At 34.6% G+C, this 23,537-nt stretch overlaps 1 protein-coding gene across 1 annotated transcript in view; it reads left to right on the top strand.

Annotated features, from left to right (window-relative positions):
- The window catches only part of ddx10 (DEAD (Asp-Glu-Ala-Asp) box polypeptide 10), a 39,235-nt gene that overhangs the window by 8,323 nt on the left and 7,375 nt on the right, over window positions 1–23,537 (top strand). Inside the window, exons 11-17 of the mRNA XM_051093251.1 lie at window positions 549–636; window positions 939–1,027; window positions 2,687–3,089; window positions 7,835–7,954; window positions 8,028–8,192; window positions 14,390–14,446; window positions 19,391–19,533. Of these exons, the coding sequence (XP_050949208.1) occupies window positions 549–636; window positions 939–1,027; window positions 2,687–3,089; window positions 7,835–7,954; window positions 8,028–8,192; window positions 14,390–14,446; window positions 19,391–19,533 (1,065 nt within the window). The remainder of the gene's footprint in view (window positions 1–548; window positions 637–938; window positions 1,028–2,686; window positions 3,090–7,834; window positions 7,955–8,027; window positions 8,193–14,389; window positions 14,447–19,390; window positions 19,534–23,537) is intronic.

The following is a 23,537-nucleotide window of genomic DNA, read 5'->3' as shown; positions in this document are numbered from 1 at the left end:
TAGAGTGTGGATCGCGAATCATTTGATTTTAGATTAGAACTTCGGAGTGGGGTCGTGAATCTTTTGCTTTAGATGATCAAAACTTTTTCAGTGATCAAAATCATTTGTTTCATACCAGGATTTCGGAGCAATTTCGCAATATTTTTTTCAGATTTTTTTTTCCCTAAACAGTAGAAAACATCAAACCATTAGTGCAGTACACTTATAAAAACAAAGCAAAGAAGGCCTTTTTTAACCCCCCAGAGACGCTTTATTGGACTTCTATTGGACTGTTAAATCTCAACAGCCATTCACTGACATTATAAAGCTAGGAAGAGCCAGGACATTTTGTAATATAACTCCAATTGTATTGGTCTGAAAGAAGAAAGTCATATACACCTAGGATTGTTTACGATTAAGGTCATTTTTGGGTGAGCCATCCCTTTAAATTTTCATCCAATCACAAATACATTAGACACAATTTACACCTGCACTGACCACTTAACAGATGTTAATATCAGGTGTAAACAAGGGCATTGACTTACTCATTTGTTTTAATTCGTTTGCAGGGTTAACCCAGAGAAGTTGGTGTCCGTCCAGCAGAAGTTGGAGGCTTTCCTGGCACAGGAGAATGAGCAGAAGGAACGAGCACAGAGGGTAAGGCCAGAGGAAACCTAACTTCCTGTGCAGTCTGTCACACCTCGTCTCAAACACTAAAGGTTGATGTTATACTGTAGAGCAGAGACAGGCTTTTAGGATAATCTGATTGTCTGCCTCACGCTCAGGGCTGAGCTTTGTGAGGCTCATTATAGAGAGAACAGCATGAAATGTAATCGGGCAAATTGCTGCCATGAAACGCCTGCTTGTGCACTCTCACTAATGTGTTTATCAGGGATAAGTTTTCAGATTTTATCCTCAGTAATGCTTCTTCTTCTTTTTTTCCCTCCTCTCAACGGCAGTGTTTTGTGTCCTACCTCCGCTCCGTCTATCTGATGAAGAACAAAGACATCTTTGATGTTTTCCAGCTCAAACTCCCAGAATATGCCATGTGAGTGGATGCTGTGAAGTATTGCCCAGTACCAGCAGTCCTCTGTGTAAATGTGTTTGTGTGTGGCATGTGAGTCCACTTTGAACACACTCATGAGGACTTCAAATAATGTGTCATCGTTATGCAATTAAGTCTTCCAAAAAGAAACCATCACCATCTGTTTGAAAAACAGACACTGTTTAATACATTATTTTATTCATAAATAATTATAATTATAGTCTAATGGTTAGTGTCCATATTCTCATTTCAATTTTCCCATATCATGTCCACAGTTGTCTTTATTTATGAAAAGTGTCAAAAAAGTGACCTAAATATTCAGCAGTCATATTTATGATCATATTTAATCAGTTAATTTATTAAAAAATAAAAAAATATACAAACATTATATGAATGTTTTGTTTTATAAGCCATTTTGTTTTTTTTTCATGTCTGCCAATATTTTTATTAACAAAAAGTGGCAAAAAGACCTGAAATAGAAAAAAAATCTGTCAATATATATTCAGCAATCATATTTATAATCATATTATTACGTAACTTTTATTTTATTTTTCACGTTTTATTAATATACATTTTATATTATATAGAATATACACTGCCATTCAAAAAATTGGGGATTAGAACGATTTTTAAAGTTTTTTTTTTTTTTTTTTTTTTAAGACGTTTCTTATGCTCATCAAGGATGCATTTACTTGATTAGAAAAACAGTAATATTTTTGAAATATTATTTCAATGTACAATACAATTTCTATGTGAATATATTTTAAAAATTTATTTCTGTGATGCAAAGCAAAATTTTCAGCATCATTACTCCAGTCTTCAGTGTCACATGATCCTTCAGAAATCATTCTAATATGCTGATTTATTATTAGAATTATCCATTTTGAAAACAATTGCTGCTTAAAGTGCTGCTTATTATTTCATTGGAACCTGTGATGTTTTTTTTTTCCAGGATTCTTTAATAAATAAAAAGTTAAAAAGAACAGCATTTATTTAAAATATAAATCTTTTCTAACAATATATATTACCATTTAAAGGTTTGTGTTCAGTAAATTTAGCTTTTTCTTTTTTTTTGAAAGAAATTAATACTTTTATTCACCAAGGATGTGTTAAATTGCTAGAAAGTGATAGTCTTACATTACATTATTAAAAATATTTATATTTTGAAAAAAAAAAATGCTGTTCCTTTTAACTTTTTATTCACGAACGAATCCTGAAAAAAGAATCACAGCTTCCAAAAAATATTAAGCAGCACTGTTTCAAACAGTGATAATAAAAGTAATAAATCAGCATATTAGATTCATTTCTGAAGGATCATGTGACACTGAAGACTGGAGTAATGGCTGGTGAAAATTCAGCTTTGCATCACAGGAATAAATTAGAAAACCATTATTTTAAACTGTAATAATATTTCACAATAGTACTGTTTTTTTCTGTATTTTTGATCAAGTAAGCACAAGAGAATTCTTAAAAAAAAAAACATAAAAAATCTTACTGATCCCAAACTTTTGAACAACAATGTATATTAAATATTAATATGATTTTATAAACCATTTTATTTTTTGTTGCAACTCTCTTTATAAAAGTGGCAAAAAGAAGTAAAATGTTTTTTTTTTTTTTTAAATGCATTTAAATATTTTTGTACGATCTCTTCATTGTCAGGTCACTGGGTTTGGCGGTGGCGCCGAGGGTCCGTTTCCTTAGCAAGGCCCAGCAACGGATAAGTGGAGCGGCACAGGACGATGGCGGAGCTGCAGGAAACGAGTCTGAAGATGAGCTGAAGAGTTTCAAAGCCCAACTCAAAGGAGAGCAGTCTAAATCTCAGTCCTCACAGTCTGATGATGATGATGATGATGATGATGATGATGATGATGATGACGATGACGATGACGATGATGATAATGAAGAGGAAGAAGATGAGGCCAAGCACGAGAAGACATCAAAGCCTGGAGCTCTGCTATGTGGCTTTAATGAAGAAGATGAGGATGACCAGAATGATCTGGACTTACTGACTGTCAAGCGTAAAGATGTGTTCAATATCAATAAAGAGAGCGGGGATGATGAGGTAAATAAACAACACACATCTGGTCTAATTACAGTTATTGCACATTTCTGATGAGCTGTGCTTTGTGAACACAGGAATTATTAGCAGTTAAAGGGTCCAATTTCAATATAAATGGTTGCCTAATGCAATTTCATGGCTGAATGTTTGATTTCATGCACCTGCTAGTAATAAGTGTGACCGAAATAGCCCAAACTGTTAATTAGAAGAAAATGTCTGCATACTTTTGGCTGTATTACAGAGTAATAGTCACATTTTGCTATGCAGAAACAGGACGTTCCTGAATGCATAATTCACATCTATTTTAACATACACTGACCAAAATTATAAATGCCACACTTTTGTTTTTGCACCCATTTTTCATGAACTGATGAAGACTTTTTCTATGTACACAAAACCTAATAATCCATCCAATTGACAGGTGTGGCATATCAAGATGCTGATTAGACAGCGTTATTATTGCACAGGTGTGCCTTAGGCTGGCCACAATAAAAGGCCACTCTAAAATGTGCAGTTTTACTGTATTGGGGGGTCCGAAAACCGGTCAGTATCTGGTGTGACCACCATTTGCCTCACGCAGTGCAACACATCTCCTTCGCATAGAGTTGATCAGGTTGTTGTGGCCTGTGGAATGTTGGCTCACTCCTCTTCAATGGCTGTGCGAAGTTGATGGATATTGGCAGGAACTGGAACACGCTGTCGTATACGCCGATCCAGAGCATCCCAAACATGCTCAATGGGTGACTTGTCCAGTGAGTATGCTGGCCATGCAAGAACCGGGATGTTTTCAGCTTCCAGGAATTGTGTACAGTTCTTTGCAACATGGGGCAGTGCAGTATCGTGCTGCAACATGAGGTGATGGTCGTGGATGAATGGCACAACAATGGGCCTCAGCATCTCATCACGGTATCTCTGTGCATTCAAAATGCCATCAATAAAATGCACCTGTGTTCGTTGTCCATAACATACGCCTGCCCATACCATAACCCCACCGCCACCATGGGCCACTCAATCCACAACGTTGACATCAGCAAACCGCTCACCCACACGACGCCATTCACGCTGTCTGCCATCTGGCCTGTACAGTGAAAACCGGGATTCATCCGTGAAGAGAACACCTCTCCAAAGTGCCAGAGGTAAAACTGAATCACAAGTCAGTTACGACAATGAACTGCAGTCAGATCGAGACCCCGATGAGGGCGACAAGCATGCGGATGAGCTTCCCTGAGACAGTTTCTGACAGTTTGTGCAGAAATTCTTTGGTTATGCAAACTGATTGTTGCAGCAGCTGTCTGGGTGGCTGGTCTCAGATGATCTTGGAGGTGAAGATTCTGAATGTGGAGGTCCTGGGCTGGTGTGGTTACACATGGTCTGCGGTTGTGAGGCCGGTTGGATGTACTGCTAAATTCTCTGAAACACCTTTGGAGATGGCTTATGGTAGAGAAATGAACATTCAAATCACGGGCAACAGCTCTGGTGGACATTCCTGCAGTCAGCATACCAACTGCACGCTCCCTCAAAACTTGTGACATTGTGCTGTCTGATAAAACTGCACATTTTAGAGTGGCCTTTTATTGTGGCCAGCCTAAGGCACACCTGTGCAATAATCATGCTGTCTGATCAGCATCTTGATATGCCACACCTGTGAGGTGGTTGGATTATCTCGGCAAATGAGAAGTGCTCACTAACACAGATTTAGACAGATTTGTGAACAATATTTGAGAGAAATAGGCCTTTTATGTACTTAGATCTTTGAGTTCAGCTCATGAAATATGGGGGCAAAAACAAGTGTTGCGTTTATAAGTTTGGTCAGTGTAATTCATGTCTTTATTTGAGAATGCAGAATCACAAATAATGTATAATAAGGTTTGAATGCAAAGTACACACTTCAGCTTTATTATAATTGATGCAAGCTTATCTTTGTAACTGTGGGAAGAATGTGTCCTAAGGTACTGCAGTGCTTAAGAAATGGACACTTTTTCACAGTCATCTTGAATCTTCCTCCTAACGTCTCAGCTTTTGTGACCCATTGCACTGTGATTCAGAAAGGCTTATATTCAAATTCTGTGCACTTTGCATTTAAAGCGTGTTGTTTTAATAGGCCTGCAGATATGAAGACATGCTAAATTATGTAACACTCCTTTCAATATGCCTTTGAGACACAGTTAACATGATTCCTGTGCAGACCTGGCAAGTTTATGAGAGACGCGGACCTGTGAGTCATGTCAAAATTGCCTGATTTGTCTTGAGGCTTCACAATCAAATACTGCAGCACAGTCAGATATCTGTTTTTTTAAAATAATATTAAAATAATTTCAAAATTTTCCATACAGCTACTTTGCCAAAATGAGGGATGTCAGTTGTGTTAATTTAGTTCTATAATTTATTGTAATTATTAAAAATGATTAATTATTAAACATTTAGTATTATTAGTAGTGTTTTAAAGGATAATGATTCGGGCCAGTATAGACATTTCCCAAAAACATTTCTGTTTCTTTGTAATGAATGCAGTTCTTTTGAACTTTACGTTCATCAGTCACAATTTCCACAAAACTATGAAGTAGCAACTGTTTTCAACACTGAGAAGAGTAAGAAATGTTACTTAAACACAAAACCAGTATAGTAAAATAATTTTTAAAAGATCATGTGACACTGAAGTACATCAGTGTTTTAGTGCAATGAAAGAAAATCTGAGGTTACGAAGTTGTAATACTTTGAGAAAAAATCTAAAAATCTAAATTCCAACAATAAAGTCGAAATGTTTTGAAAATAGTCAAAATTAACAAAAAAAAAATAACTTTTTTTTTTTAGAAAAGTTGTAGCAATATGAGAAAAAAGTCAAAATTATAAGAATAAAGTCAAGATATTTTGAAAATAAAGTCAAAATTATGAGAAAAAGTTTGAAATATTTTGAGATAAAAGTAAAAAAAAATCATAGCAGTACAAAAAAAAGTTTTGAGAAAAAAATTCTAAATTAAGTCAAAATATTTAAGATTTTAAGAATAAAGTCAAAAATATGTAATAAAGTCGAAAAATAAATTCAAAATATATAACCTCAATTACAAGAAAAAAAAAGTTGTAGCAATATGAGAATAAAGTCGAAATATTTTGGAAAAAATGTCAATTTTTAGAATAATGTCGTAGCAATACGAGAATAAAGTCGAAATGTATTGGGAAAAAAGTCAAAATTCTAAGAATAAAATTGTAATAAAAAAAGTTGCAATTATGAGAATAAATTCTAAATATTTAGAAAATAAAGTCAAAATTATAAGAAAAAAGTTTATGTATTTTGAGAAAAAAGTAAAAGTCATAGCAATATGAGAAAAAGGTTGAAATATTTTGAGGGAAAAAAATCTGAATTACGAGAATAGTCAATATTTTGAGAATAAAGTCAAAATAACAAGAATAAAGTCAAAAATACAAGAATAAATTTGTAGCAATATGAGAATAAAGTCAAAATATTTTGGAAAAAAAAAGTCAAAATTACGAGAATAAAGTTGAAATATTTTAAAAACAAAATCAAAATTATGAGAATTAAGTCATAAATAGCTGTATTCGCCTCAGTTTAAGCGGCATTTGAACCACTCATCTTTTCGATTAGCATTTTATTCAAAGTTAATTTTAACCTTCAATATTATAGTATTGTAGTACCAACTGGCTGTCATGTATATTTTACAGCATTAATAGTTAAGCGATTTTTCTTTTCCTTGGTTATATATTTTAAATTTATTTTTCGACTTTATTACATATTTTTGACTTTATTCTTAAAATATTTTGACTTAATTTAGAATTTTTTTTCTCAAAACTTTTTTTGTACTGCTATGATTTTTTTTTTTACTTTTATCTCAAAATATTTCAAACTTTTTCTCATAATTTTGACTTTTTTTCAAAATATCTTGACTTTATTCTTATAATTTTGACATTTTTTTTTCTCAAAATATTTTGACTTTTTTTCTCATATTGCTACAACTTTTCTAAAAAAAAATGTTACGTTTTTTCTGTTAATTTTGACTATTTTCAAAACATTTTGACTATTGTTGGAATTTAGATTTTTAGATTTTTTCTCAAAGTATTACAACTTCGTAACCTCAGTTTTTCTTTCATTGCACTAAAACGCTGTTGTACTTCGGTGTCCAAAATAATCAATATCGAATCAGGAATCGAATCAAATCGCAAGCTTTTGAAATGTGTGTCAAAACCCAGCCCTAATATAGTGTTCTAAAGACATTTTACTTATATTCAGTTATTTACAGATCACAGTAATCAAATTTTGGTCTTTGAATTGTCATCTTTTAGTGGCTTTTCTCTGGGAGTGTGGATACATTGATTAGTAAACACCTTGTTAGATGTAAATTTTTATAGTCGATTAAACTGACAGTCCTTGTTACATTGTGATGTGCAAGGGCTAAAGGCTGTTACGGCGTAACTGACACACAATCGTTGAAGTGCAGATGAGCAAGTACCTTTTTTCGAGTTTGCAGAGGGTTAAGTGGAAAGTGGTTTTCCCCAAGATCTGAACCTTTTCACATCTCATCAGCAATCGACTTTAATGACTGCCAAGGAGAAAGTAATATTGTGGAGTGGTGTTGGGCGTCTCAGTGTCCTGGTTGAATGATGGGATCGAATGAACTGCTTTCGAATGAGCTCCTTTATGAATTCTCTTTTTTAATCTTGGCCCCAGGGAGGTAAAAATGACAGCTTTTAATAATTACATCTGGTTATGTAAAATACATTTTCTCTTTTTTTAGGACACAGACGATAAGGCCAAGAATAAGAACCAAAAGGATTCCAGATTCAAAGATGCAAAGAAAATACAGAAGAAGAACTTCAAGGTCAACTCTAAGAAGGTCTTCAATGAGGATGGAGAGGTTCGTATTAGCAAAAACGCATTACTGAGTGTCATTAAAAGCTGTGAAAATTAACTGTGATGCATGTGTGCAGGTGGTGCAGCAGTGGCCTCCATTGCAAAGGACCATGGTACCAGATGACGAAGAGGACGAGGAGACGTCTGGCATTAACGTGGAAGCTGCCAAAGAGCGGCTCCGCAAGGAAGACCAGGAGTTCGACAAGATTGAGTATCGTCGTAAAGTCAAGGAGAAACACAGGGTGAGATCAACCGTACCATCATATTTTCCGTCCTCCTGGTTCATGCCGAGTCCATATGAATCAAATGGCTTCTTTGAATCACTTTATTTATTGTATTCAGCTCCAGGTGTTCAGGTTAAAGTAATATTGAAGGAGCTGAGGGCAACGGGCAATCGAAAAGACACTCTCACCCTGTGGCTGCTGCTCTCGCAGGTTGGGGCAAATCGAAATAACTGAGATGCCTGTGCAGGCAGCGTGGCTTGAAGCTCCAGGCATCAGTGCTGAGATTGGGCCTCTGACTTATTACTGTAGTTCTGAGTATCGGACAAGTTTTTAAAGGATTGCTCTCCGGCAAAATCACACCATTTGCGACGTTCCAGCACACAGTGTTTTTTCGTTGAGAGTCAAAAATGGTGAAGTGCATCCCTTGTTTATATCTGATGCAGTTTTCAGTTTGTTTTTTAGAAATCGATCGCTGAGAGTGTAGCTCAATGAGAAAGCACAGAAGTAATGGGATCTATTTCTATAACTGGACACAGCAGATGAGCACAGTGTTCTTTTTTATATCCTGTTTTGTTGGCACTTCTTCATTCCAGTTATACATCAAGTTAGTTTTAGGTAGTTTTTTTTGCTCTTTTTCACTTTTTTTGTAACGGTAGTGTACGGAAGGCAGGAATTGATTCGAAGAGGACTTGTACTTTTGGCAATCACATGAAATCCGTGTCTTATGTCTGCTAACCATTAAACCAGGATTTTCCAAACTGTGATTAAATCTTAAAAGTAATTATTACATACAAATGTACATTAAAAAAAAAAAACTGAATAAAAAGTCTAAATATAACACTTAATCAAAAGATTAAATGTTTTACAAACTAATTAATCATAAAAAATGTAAAATTAAAGTAAACATTTGTGTGCATGGACACCAAACCAGTCTTAAGTAGCACGGGTATATTTGTAGCAATAGCCAATATATATAGTATGGGTCAAAATGATCAATTTTTCTTTTATTCTGAAAATCATTAGGTTATTAAGTAGAGATCATGTTCATCATGTTCAAGATGTTTTGTAAAATTCCTACCGTAAATATATAAAAACTAAATTTTTGATTAGTAATATGCATTTGGACAACTTTAAAGGCAATTTCTCAATATTTAGATTTTTTTGATAGGGCTAGGTGCTAAGGCAAATTTTTTTTTTTTTTTTTTTTTTTTTTTTTTTTTTTTATGATTTTTAACTAGTCAACTTGATAATGTTCTCTAGTTAAAGAAAATTCTATTCCAAGTGCACCACATATGAAGTTGTCAACATGATGTAAATGTTAAACAAATCACTTGTTAAATATCTTTGCATAAAAGATGCATGAACTACAACGACATCTTGTACAAACTTGTCTTCTACATAATATATGTTAAGAAATAATACGAGGAAAATGCTTTAAAAAAAAAAATCTTAAAAGCCAAGGTAATTCAAATTCAAAATTACTGAAGGTAAAACATGTAGGTTTAAATGTTCTGTAAAAAAAACAGCAACTTTCAGCCTGTCATCATGATGCAAACATGAAATATCAGACATACAGTAGTAGTTCTTCATAGGTTTTTTTTATTTGATTTTGCTGCTTTTTCATTGTTTTTTCTATGTAAACATGGATGCGTTTGACTGTTTGCACTCGTGTCTCTTGTAACATCTCATGCATGAAACGGCATTATAAAAACACAGTGCTCAGGTTAAAAGAAGTTCACTCCCATCTTCTTGCATGTTTTTTCTATTCAACTGCCCGTGTCACATCTTTGTCAGCACAAAAGCACATTCTGTGTGAATGCCGCCTAGCAATATGATCGCGTCACGCGTGACCGGTTAATCACGTGCACCGCCATGTGGTTGGATTGTTTCTTTTCTCTTTGCAGTTATCATTGGCGTATTGTTGAAGTGTCTAATTCTAACATTTGGTAATATTTCTATTCAAAATTCGCAATTCCTCATTTTCTAAAAAAATGAAATCGTAGCAAAACATTACATTCAGATGAATTGATAAAATCTGAAAAATCGCCAAGCCCTACCCTCAGATTCAAGATTTTCAAATAGTTGTATCTCGGCCAAATATTGTCCTATCTTAAAAAAAAAAAAAAAACATGCACCATTGAAAAGCTTATTTATTCAGCTTCAGATAATGTATAAATCTCAGTTTCAAAAAATTGACCCTTATGATTGGTGGTTTTGTGGTCCTGGGTCACATATGTAAAAAATTAAATTAAAAAATAATAATAATAATAATAATGATAATAATAATAATTAAACAAAAATTAATAATTAATTAAATCATAAAAATTTACAATTTTAAATAAATCATTTTTAGAATACAAACTATCAAAATAAAATGCTTACTGAAAAGATTAAATGTTTTGCAAACAATTAATTAATCATAAGTTTAAAATGAATGTAAATCATTTAAAAAAATAAAAACTCAAATAAAAACACCTACTAAAAATAATAATTCAATATTTAGCTTGATTATCTGCATGTTATGTGACTATTAACGTGCATCAGAGAATTGTGAACATGCAAATGTGTTGTTAAATTATGCAAATATTAACTTAAAGTTTTAGGAGTACTTCAAACAAAAATTTTATGTCTTAAAGCTTTGAGTGACAACAAAGTTCAACAAAGTCATCCATTGAAAAACACATTATATGCAATGTAAAAAAAGATTGGTATTTGCATGGTATTTCATTTTACGTAATTGCATTTTTTACATAATCTACAGTGCAGAAGATGATGTCAGTGTTTATATATATATATATATATATATATATATGTATATATATATGTATATATACAGTAATTACATATTTTCTGAAATCCCTTACACGTTACATTTTATATGATAATGTTCCTCAGTAGTCATAATAAACTTAAAGTGATAGTTCACCCAAAAATGAAAATTCTGTCATTAATTGCTCACCCTCATGTTGTTCCAAACCCATAAGACCATCATTTATCTTTGGAGCACAAATTAATATATTGTTGATAAAATCCAATCTTTCTGATCCTGCATAGACTGCAACATAACTACCACATTCAAGGCCCAGAAAGGTAGTTAGGATATTAAAATCCATGTGAAATCAGTGGTTCAACCTTAATTTTATGAAGCTGCAAGAATACTTTTTGGGCACAAAGATAATAAAAATGTAATCACATGGGCTATTTTATCTATGTCCTTTTTATCTTTCTGGACCTTAAACGTGAAGGGTCAGAAAGCTCTCGGATTTCATCAAAAATAACTTAATTTGTGTTCTAAAGATGAACAAAGATCTTACAGGTTTGGAATGACATGAGGGTGCGTAATTAATGACAGAATTTTCATTTTTTTGACAGTCCCTTTGATTCTCATTGATTTGAATAAGCCACCAATCTGAATATTTGGCCCTGGTTTTAACTATTTTTTCGTAAACAAAGTTTGTCGTCCATGATAACCCAGGATAATACGTTTTATATCTTTCACTTCTCAGCCAAGCAAAAACTAAAATAAAACATGCTGGTACCAGTCTCTCCTGCCAATTTCTCCTGCCAGTGCTGTCAAGTGCTGACATGCAGACTGGCATACAGTAAAAGCTATTTTTTTTTCTTCTGAAAGACATGAGGCAGAAGACATTGTCTTGTGTCTGTGAACGTTCCTGTGAAAAGCCTAACTATCCCAATCCATTTTGATTTTGTATTTCGTGCTGTCAGAGACTTTGAGAGGCAGCTACCCAGTAATTTATCAGATACGTTCACTTGCTCATTAATCAGACACGCTAGGCTCGCTGGTGCCTTTGTGTTTCATTTTTTTCATGGAGTGTTTATTACCCAGCAGAACAGTATTTGAGACTAACATCATGCATAGGGTTTTTTCCTGTTCCTGTAAAACCGCTGATGGGTTTTGCTGCATATGTGACGTGTGCCAAGTCAGCAACTCTGTGTGATCAAGATATGTCAGTAAAGTTTAACTTTAAGAGTAGGCTTAGTCCTTAGACCTCCTAAGCTATTAATATCAAACTTCTGCATTTTTTTAAAAGAGAAGGTAGTTTTATACAGTACCACAGTGTTCTTGCAGATCTGTGGGAGGATAATAACCTATTTATAGAGTTTTTAGATTAAAAAACGTTCCTGGCTTTCTCAAATATGCTCTGGTCAAACTCACACCTGAACTTTATTAATTATAACTTTTTATGTATTAAATAAATTAAGAAACTATTTTACACTGCCGTTCAAAGGTTTGGGATCAATAAAGTTTCTTATGCTCATCAAAATTTGATCAAAAATACCAAAAAAGTAATATTATGATATTTTATTGCCATTTAAAATAAGTTATCATTAAAATATAATTTATTTATGTGATGCAAAGCTGAATTTTCATCAGCCATTACTCCAGTCTTTAGAGTCACAGAATCCTTCAGAAATTGTTCTAATATGCTGATTTATTCAAAATGTTGGAAACAGTTGCGCTGCTTAATATTTTTTGGAATCTAAGGTACTTTTTAAAGATTCTTTGATTGAATAAAAAGTTAAAAGAACAGCATTTATTCAAATTATAGATCTTTTCTAACAATATGTGACCCTGAACCGCAAAACCATCATTTTTTTAAATTGAGGTTTATACATTATCTGAAATTTAAATAAATAAGCTTTCCATTGATGTATGGTTTGTTAGGATGGGACAATATTTAGACACAACTATTTTAAAATCTGGAATCTGGGAGTGCAAAAAATCAAAATATTGAGAAAATTGCCTTTAAAGTTGTCCAAATGAAGTTCTTAGCAATGCATATTACTAATCAAAAATTAAGTTCTGATATATTTACAGTAGGAAACTTACAGAATATCTTTATGATCTTTACTTTCCATTCAATGTATTTTTGGCTAAAAAAAAATACATACGTGCTACTTATGACTAGTTTTATGGTCCAGGGTCACATAAGTCTTTACTGTCAGTTTTTTTTTTTTTTTTTTTTTTTTTTTTTTAATCAATTTATGATATCAATTTATCACTGCTGAATAAGAGTATTAATTTCCTATTAATAAAGAAAGGAAAAATATACTGACTCCAAATTTTGAACAGTACTTTCTATTGTTACAATAGATTTCTCTTTTGAATAAATACTGTTCTTTTTTAACATTTTATTATTTATTATATAAGAAATAAAGTGAAAAAAGTATTACAGGTTCCAAAAAATATATATAAGCCGCACAACAGTTTCCAACATTGATAATAAATGAGCATATTACAATGATTTCTGAATGATCATGTGACACTGAATACTGGAGTATTGATGCTGAAAATTCAGCTTTTCATCAAAGGAATAAATAATATTTTAAAGTATATTAAAATATTTTTTTTTAAATTGCAATATTTTAAAGTATGTTTTAAATTGCAATAATATTTCACAGTAGTACTGTTTTTTTTTTGTTGTTGTTTTTTTTTAATCAAATAAATGAGCAGAAAAAACTTTAAAAACATTAAAAACTTTACTGACCAAACTTTTGAATGGCATTGAATTTAAACTAAAAATAAAAGCAAAACATGTCACTTTAATTTAAAATAACACTGGAAGAAATGTATTTCTTAGTAAATGACCACAGTTTGATTTTATAAGAGCATCCATAGACATGCCAAAAATTCTAGTATCTGCTCAGAGTTCTCTGAAATTGGGTGTTTTGATGTTTTGTGCAATACATTCAGACACATTTAATGGCAACCCACCACTGTCACTGACTTTTTTTTTGTGGCACTGATATTTATGCAGTGACGTATCCAAGTGAACCGATGGATGCGTTTCCACATTTAGCATCATTTGACATTTCGAAAGTAATGAAAAAGCCAATGAAATGCACTTGACATTGGTTTTATTACACTCTCAGTGCTTTGATTTCCATTCAACCCTCAACCTCTTAATATTTCCCGTCTTCCAGACATCTGAGTCACTAGTGATGTGTATAGTTGTGTCTGGCGGTCCAGTCGCCCTTTCATATGAGAAAGTGACACAAGACAAACATCAAGTCCTATTCGCTCTCTCTCCAAATGAAATGCAGAACACTGAAGTTAAATTGTGCTTTCTTTTCCCTGAGTCTGTGTAATCATTTCAACCCCTGGCTGTTTGACATGTTTATGAGATTGTGCCGTGAGCAAATCTGAGTACCTGAGCATCTATTTATTAAGTCGTTTCTTTTTTTTTCAACAGGAGAAAAGACTGAAGGAGAAAGCAGCTCGAAGGGATGCAAGCAAACAGCATAAAGAGGTACGTCAACGTTAGCTCAAGTCATCAAGAGAGCTCTAACAACTAGCTGGATGTTAATGATGAGCTGGTAATGTATGTGACTTAAAGCAACAGTACGTTTAAAGGAGTTGAAAGGTCCATAAATGCTTTATGATTTGAAATGAGGAGCTCTTGTCACAGGAAGTCAGAGGGGAGAGATGCCCCTCAGTTTCTGGCCTTTCCCTCCTGCAGACGTCGCATAATTCACAGGATGGCAGCTGTCATGTGTCCCGTCTCTCTCTGCCTGTCCTCGCTGGGGGATTGAGCTCTGCGCATCCATATGGAAATGCAGCTGCTGCTCTCCTCTCGTTTGTCATCTGATCAATGCAGCAGTCTGTCCGAGAACGTGTGGCTATTCATCACCACCCTAACAATGAATCCCAACGCTCTTTTAGCATTCACTCATTCCTTCGACTTAACAGCCCGACCGGTGGTCGATCTGTCCGTCGTTACACGTGCTCCAGATTAATTTAGAGAGCTATTGAATCGCCCTTTTGACAGCATATGCTGTAACAGATAGCAGCACTGCTTCATTTCCCATCAGTTTCGCTTCTTTTGGGGCTTCTCTTGAGACTTCTGAGAAAATAGATGGACTCTTCAGAGTCTTGAGATATTCATTAAATGGACAGTTAACCCAAAAATGAAAATTCTGTTATTAATTATGCACTCTCATGTTCTTTAAAACCCAGAAAGCTTTCTTTCTAGTTTTGTTTTAGGTGCTTGTTTTACTCCAGAGGCTTTCATACTGACCCCCATTTATGGCTGTTCTCGTTCTCTGGCGTTATTCAGCACACATAGACGCATCTGTTCAGAGCGCAGGTCTGTCAGCAGAATTCAAATGGGTCTTACAAAGCATGATTAGATTACAGCACAGGCAGAAGCACCGCTGAATACAGAGTATCCTGTACCTGAACAGACCCCATATCAGGTCTGAGCACAGATATACACCGTCCCCCGAACCAAATCTTTGACGGCAAAATGCTGTTCTACACCAGATTATTTAAATCAAGTACCACCCACTTAAACATGAAGATGTTACTTTATCTGAAATGGATTATACCACAGTATTAGCTTGGGACAGATGATTCAACCTCTACCTAGTTGAAGTCAAAAGTTTACATACACCTTGCAGAATCTGTAAAATGTTTTTTATTTTACCAAAATAAGAGGGAGCATACAAAATGCATGTTATTTTTTATTTAGTACTGACCTGAGTAAGATACGTCACATTTACATATAGTCCACATGAGAAAATATGAGTTTATAAAAATGACCCTGTTGAAAAGTTTGCATACACTTGATTTTTAATACTGTGTTGTTACTCGAATGATCCACAGTGTTTTTTTGTTTAGTGATAGTTGTTCATGAGTCCCTTGTTTGTCCTGAACTACCTGGTGTTCTTAAGAAAAATCCTTCAGGTCCCACAAATTCTTTGGTTTTTTAGCATTTTTTTGTGTATTTGAGCTCTTTCCGACACTGACTGTATGTTTTTGAGATGCATCTTTTCACACTGAGGACAACTGAGGGACTCATATGCAACTAATACAGAAGGTTCAAATGCTCACTGATGGTTCAGAAGGAAACACGATGCATTAAGAGCCGGGGGTGTAAACTTTTGAACAGAATTTTTTGCCTAAATATCATATTTTTTTTATTTAGTACTGTAATTCAGAAGCTACAGAAGACACTTACATGTTTCCCAGAAGACAAAATGAGTTAAATTTACAATGATCTTCAAATTCCAAAAGTTTTCACCCCCTGGCTCTTAATGCATTGTGCTTCCTTCTGAAGCATCAGTGAGTGTTTGAACCTTCTGTAATAGTTGCATATGAGTCCCTATGAGTGTGAAAAGATGGGTCTCAAAATCATGAGATGGGTCTTTGCTGGAAAGGGTTCAAATACACAAAAATGCTAAAAAACCAAAGAATTTGTGCGACCTGAAGGATTTTTCTGAAGAACAGAGGGCAGTTTAACTGTTCAGGGCAAACAAGAGACTCATGAACAACTATCACAGCTGTGGATCATTCAGTTAGCAACACAGTATTAAGTATCAAATGTATGTAAACTTTTGAACGGGGTCATTTTTATAAATTCAACTATTATTTTCTCTTGTGGACTATATGTAAACATCTTTTAAATTAAATATTCAGGTCAGTACTAAATAGAAAAATAGCATGCATTTTGTAGGATCCCTCTTATTTTGGTAAATAATTAACATTTTGCAGATTCTGCAACGTGAATGTAAACTTTTGACTTCAACTGTATCTGTTTGAATGTGTATAGTACTGTAGATCTGTGAATTTACACTCTGTATGGTGTCTTGTGTAAGAAACAAGGTCGAAAAACTGTATGGCCACAGGGTTTTTTTTTTTTCTGTCTTAAACCAAAGAAGAAAAGGTCAGAACATGGGGTCAGGCTGCACACCATAGACCAGACCAGGATTAAGAAGCTTGCCTGAGGGCACAGCAAGTCAGTCTGGAGGTGGAGCAGACCAGTGGGAAAATAAAGCAGGTTGTGACCGGCCCAAGGTCTGAGTTGTTAGGTTTTTGAAACTTTTAATGAACAAAGACAGGGCTGGAATTGATTCCTTCACCACTGTCGCTGGAGGAAACGGACACTCCTTGGTTGTAAATGATCAAAGCGCTGACGTATTTAGGGAGACGGTATCCGTTGAACAGGATGTGAAGTATCTCTAATGGCCACAAGTACATTTTTACTACCTAGAGAGATCCATCCATTAGCATTCTCAATGGCAGTTGCTCAGCTTGTCCACCTGAGAAATTTGTATCTTTAGGGGTCCAACAGCTCATCACTGGGGCAGTACAATCAAAAGGACGTCTTTGCATCTTATGTGCCCCTAAAAGGTTCATAGTAGTACCTTAAAGGAGAAGTCTACTTCCTAAACAAAGATTCACATATAATGTAATGTATTTAAACTGCATTTTGGAAGTTCAAAATCTGGGGAATCATACCAGTCCATTATATGAAGAAAAACGCTAAAATGTTTTCACCCAAAAATGAAAATTCTGTCATTAATTACTCACAGTCATGTAATTCAAAACCCATAAGACCTTCAGAACACTAAGATATTTTTGATAAAATCCAAGAGCTTTCTGACCCTGTATAGACAGCAACACAACAGACACATTTTAAACATGCAGAACTAAGTTGTTGTTTTTTTTACATTTTTCTACAGTCAAGAAAAATGACTGTAAATGGTGTAAATGATTCAAAAACATGAATTGTTTGTCATGTTCTGACCATAAAGAATAGTTTAAAGTTACAATTAACTGTTTGGTTTTTATAACTTTCACACTGTAGCAAAAATCTGCCTTTAAACTTGAAAGAAATAAAAATTTTACATTTATCGTGATTATCGATATCGACTGATATAAAAAATATCGTGATAATTTTTTGGCCATATCACTTAACCCTACCATGTTGCATGTGTGATGTAGTGCTCTTGTCAATGCATGTCGAAGATTGACACGGAAGACCAAAAATTTTTAAATAAATTCATTATTCTTGTCATTTGTTTTCTTTGCGCACAAAGTATTTATGTAGCTTAATTTTTAGCATCAATTATGGTTGAATAACAGATGTCACATGGACTATTTTATCGATATCCTTACTACCTTTCTGGGCCTTGAATGTAGTAGTGGTGTTGCTGTCTATGCAGGGTCAGAAAGCGCTCGGATTTCATCAAAAAATATCTTATTTTTGGGTGAACTATACCTTTAATTGCAAAAGGTGCCATCGTATGAGATATTTATATTTTAAGTAGAGCTGGGTGATATGGGCAAAAAAATTATCACAATTTTTTTCATGATAATTATCACGATAAATGTCAAATCTTTATTTCTTTTAAGTTTAAAGTCAGATTTTTGCTCCAAAGTGAAAGTTGTAGAAACCAGACCATTAATTTTCCTTAAAATAAATATCTAAATAGAAAAATGAATTTCTGCATGTTCTAATGAGTTATATTGTTTCAAATCAAGAAACAGTTTTGGGTTGTCTGATAATGATAATGATGATTATAATAATAATAATAATAATAATAATAATAGTAATAGTAATATCACTTTTCTTGTCTCTTAGAAATGCACATTTGATAGTAGCTTGAGGGTGCAGAGATTCATTATCAATCAGTAACATCTGTAAAAATGGTAGCAACCTCAGTTTTATATGGTTAAATTTATTCTGACCAAGTTTTTTTTTTATTATTATTATTATTATTTTTTTTATTAAGCATTGGTCTCCCATAGTAGCAAGCATACATTTATATCATGATAAACAGTTAAAACCACACATAATGGTACCTCAATACCATGGTAAAAATATAACTACATGGTTTTATAGGTAGACTATTTGTATGAAAAACGGTAGTCTAAAAACATTCAGTATAAATGCACACATGCTATAGCTTAATCACAAATACATACATACTATAATTATATACCATTAGTCCTGTAGTAAAATTCAATGTGAATATCCCTCATTGCTGCCACAATACCATGGTGCAGTGTGACTACAGTAAATCCATGGTAAATGATGGCAACGTGTAGATTGAAAAGTCTTCTGACTGTCTCGTTGCACACAGCTTTAAACTAGTTTGAATCACAGAGTCATTTGTGTTTTACACTGGATCTCACAGGGCTGTTTAGTCCTCACGTGACGGAGTAAATGCATCTTCTCTAGTGAGCTCGTGCAGCGCGGCAGTTTGAACTTTGGTCCGAGCGGATAAACGCTCCATGTGGCGCGATTCAAATGAGTCACGCTGTTTCGTTCCGCTTTTGGCACATAAAAATTATATCTAACATTTATTAAACTCTTCATATCGTTTTATCAAGGAAAATTATATTGTGGTAATTATCGTCATCTAATTATTGCCCAGCCCTAATTTTAAGTATTCCTTCTGTCACACAGGAGAAAAAGAAAGCTGATGATGACGAAGACGACGATGAGGCAGTAGCATATCTGTCAGGTGCCGATGAAGATTTTGACCCCAGCACACTTCCAGACCCAGACAAAGTGTGCAACGAGTCCTCCGACGAGGAGGAGGAAGAAGGGTAAGAGTAAAACTGTGAACAACATGAACGACTTTCACCACTTTTAAAAGTCATACAGCAATTTCATCTCTGATTCATCTCAATGAAGACCAATTGAGTTTTTCATGAAAAGCTAGGAGCGTTAAAAAGGCACAGGACGTGGCCTAAAGCATATCGATCGTCTAAAATACAAAGTTTCTAATTATGCACAGCTTCAAATTGAATGCCTATATTTGAGCGTTGAACCAAATATCATATTTTCCCCTTATCATTGCATTGCGGAGGTATGCAGGGCTTTGTGTTAGCGGAAAACCATTACGCCAGTAAATCAAGCCAATCAGTCCGACACCACATCACGAGGCCGTAATTATTCCGAAATGAGGAATTGATTCTTCAGATACTTAATTACCGCCTCGGCTTTCTCAGCTCTCTCTGCTTGTATTGAGTTTGTAGCGTTCGATTAGGCTCAGGCATGCTGATCCGGTGTTCTTTTTGTACTGAGGTCTGCTGCAGAATTGCCTCTCGGAGGAGGTATCCCTCTACAGGGGAAAATGATTCATGATGATTCATTTTCCCTATGGCAGCATTAAGCACAGATCCTTTAGTTGGCTGTAGATAATCTATAAAATGCATAATTACATCCAGATTTAAAGTGAGAGGCAGGACCATACGTTATGCGTTTTTTATTTTTTTTCAACACTCTCATCCTCTTTCTCACTCTCGTTTTTCGTCTTTCATTCAATCCTCTCTTGTAAAACCCGATCACGTCCTCTGTTCTCATTCGCCGTCGTCTTTCCATCTGTCGGCCCGCGCCTTTATGTCTCTGTTTTTCTGTCATTCATTCATGTACGTGCATTAAGGACGCTCACTGACACGCGCACAAACACTTTGGTTGTAGCAGTGCAGGTGATACGGCATAGACAGCAGCAGTGGCTCTGATTAATGACTTGGTGCGGTGTGTTTACTGCATGGCTACACTTACTGAATGCAGGAGAGGCTCCGGCGCTGTAAATCTGATAAATCTCTCTTTCTTCCTCTTCCTTTGGCTCGCTCGCCCATTTTCTTTTCCGTCATATCGAAGGCTGTTGGTCGGGACGGGAGCCAGAGGCGTCACTAACCCTGAGCTCTTTCCTGTTGCGGTACCTGTCTTCCTGCTTTGCTGTCTTGACAGATACCCCCCTCCCATAAATCTAATGGGATCTTATTGGCCGTGTCTCACCTCTGCCCCTGCCAGCACTTTGTGTCCAGAATAGCAAGATGCTTTGCAAATCTTTGGAAATGTTTCTTAAAGGAAGAGTGCAGTTGCAATGAATGCTGAGTTACAGTAAAATGAATGAGCGGTGCAGTTTCAGTGTTTGTGAATGATGAATCTGGTCGGATTTCTGAATTATTTATTTATGACTTCTCAATGATTCTTTCTTAAGTTTAACTGTCTTATTGATCCCATCGCAGCTGTTAACAGATCATACGGGGGATTCAACAACTAGGGCGGTATTATTACAAAATATATTAGTGTGATTATCAAACAATAAAAGCTGGATCTGCTCTGAGTTTAGGTTGTTTAAAATAAACTGGCTTTTGTCAACTAAAATTTTAAGGACTCTTATAAAATAATGCAGCAGTGCTTTTTTAGTCATATTTGTTCAACAGTATGCATACTTTAATTTCAGGTGTTTTGGATTTTGTATGGCTATAAAAGCGCATCACGGAGCTTGCTTGCTCTCTCTCTCTCGCTATAGTACGTAACTTAAAGTTCACTGGCATTTCATGAACACAGCATTCTAATTAGAACTTTATAGAATGTGAAATCTATAGTAAATTATATCTGCTTTCATCGCAGTTCGCTGTCATAAAGCGCAACACAGCGCACTCTCTCTCTAAATCCCATAACAGAAAGTTCACTGGCATTTTTTGTGCAGATAGTTGTAATGTTACATCTATGTTATTTAGCTAAGTTATCTGTTCTGTCATATTTGTTCAATAGGCATAATTCAGTTCGTATGGTTTCGAAAGCGTGCAGGTGATTTATGGAATCACTTAATGATGTAGATGAAAATACAGCACAAATCTGCCATAAACATTTAGAATGGTTAACTGTATAAATCTATAGTAAATTCTGTCCTTGCCCGTGTTTCAGCGCACTTTTATAAAAGCGCATCACAACATTTGCATTCTTTTGTGCAGATACAAGTTGTAATGTTACCAAGTTATCTGATTAATATCATAGGATGCGTCATGGAATGGGCTTCAGTTTATTGGCATAAAGTCACTCTTTACCTCAGGCAGCTATTCCTTTTTAGAAGTTTCTTTATTAATAACACTGATGCATCATAATCATAATCTAACAGTGTCCTAATCATGTGTTCATGTTTTCGTAGACAGGTTTTCATGTCATATTTTTGTTTTTAACATTCTTTTTCTTAACAGTCTTCAGAGTTTTTTCATTATGTCCATTATGGCCATGCCCCGCCCCCCACACAAGCCCCGCCCCCGATTACTTGATTAATCATTTTTTGAAACCTATCGATGATCAAAATGAGAAATTTCCCAAAATGCCCATCCCTAGTTGTGATTGATCTACCATGTACAGAATGCATCAGAAATGACATGCCCATTGTTATAATTTCGTATTTTGAACGCTCAAAAGAAAATATAAACATAAAAAATAAAAACATAAAAAATATAAATATTTTTCAAGATTGCAGGCTGTGAATCAGTGGAGCCAGCTGGTTCAAATAGACTGGGTACTGAGTCATCTTTCAAGAGCAAGTGTTTTATGTTTTCATTGAACTCCCTGAGATTAGAGAAGCAGTCCTCTGTAAAATGATGTTTTTGAGGTTGGCAGTGGTGGATAAAGTACCTGAAACCCATACGTAAAGGAGAAGTCCACTTCCAGAACAAAAATTTACATATAATGTACTCACCCCCTTGTCATCCAAGATGTTCATGTCTTTCTTTCTTCAGTGGTGAAGAAATTATGTTTTTTGAGGAAAACATTTCAGCATTTTTCTCAATATAATGGACTGCTATGGTGCACCGAGTTTGAACTTCCAAAATGCAGATTAAATGCGGCTTCAAACGATCCCGAATGCTGTTGTAAATGATCCCAGCTGAGGAAGAAAGGTCTTGCAAAACAGTTGGTTATTTTCATTAAAAATAATACAATTGAAATACTTTTTAATCTCAGATGCTTGACTTGTCTTGCTCTGTCTGAACTCTGTGTATTCTGGCTCAAGACTGTTAGTACCGACCCAAAGTGAACATGCAAAGAAGGTCAAACGCCCTTAACAAAAAAGCTAAAACAGCGATGTAGGACGATTTTAAAGTTGAGAGAGAACATGAGATAAGAGTTTTTCGACATACCGGAACAAAAACAGGCCAGGCAGAGAAAGACAAGACAAACGTTTGACATTAAAAAGTATATATATTGTATTATTTTTATGAAAATAACCAAATGGGGGGGGGCATTATCTGTAAATCTTTGTTCTGGAAGTGGACTTCTCCTTTAAGTAAAAGTACAGATATCTTACCAGAAAATGACTTTGGTAGATGTTGAAGTCACCGTTTAGAACATTACTGGAGTAAAAGTCTTAAAGTATGTGCCATTTATTGTTCTTTAAGTATGAAAAGTATTTTTTCAATATTAAACTTACTTAAGTATTAAAAGTAAAAGTACAAGTAAATGCAAAATGGAAAAGGAACAAATAAATATATATACAACATGTTTATACACAGCTTGAGTAGCAAGATTGTGTTCAGTTTTAACTCTTTCTTCCATTTTGTATCTTTGTATCTCCGGTACGTAGTGTCTTTCATTCCAACACAAGAAAACATTTCTGGAATCTGCATCTGAAACAGCGTTTTGATGTATTTACACAGTTTAATGCATCTCAGAGGAGACAATTGGATGCATTAAACCTGCAGTTACAAATTCATAATGCTTTGTTTTAAACACAAAATGTTGAAAACTGTTATCGGTAATGATTTAAAACATGAATTGTGAAATGTGAAGTTAAAACCGCCAG

Source organism: Labeo rohita, chromosome 21, assembly GCF_022985175.1.
Source record: "Labeo rohita strain BAU-BD-2019 chromosome 21, IGBB_LRoh.1.0, whole genome shotgun sequence".
In the NCBI taxonomy this organism is placed as follows: Eukaryota; Metazoa; Chordata; class Actinopteri; order Cypriniformes; family Cyprinidae; genus Labeo; species Labeo rohita.
Note: the sequence above shows the minus strand (reverse complement) of the source record. Positions and strands in the feature narration are given on the sequence as shown.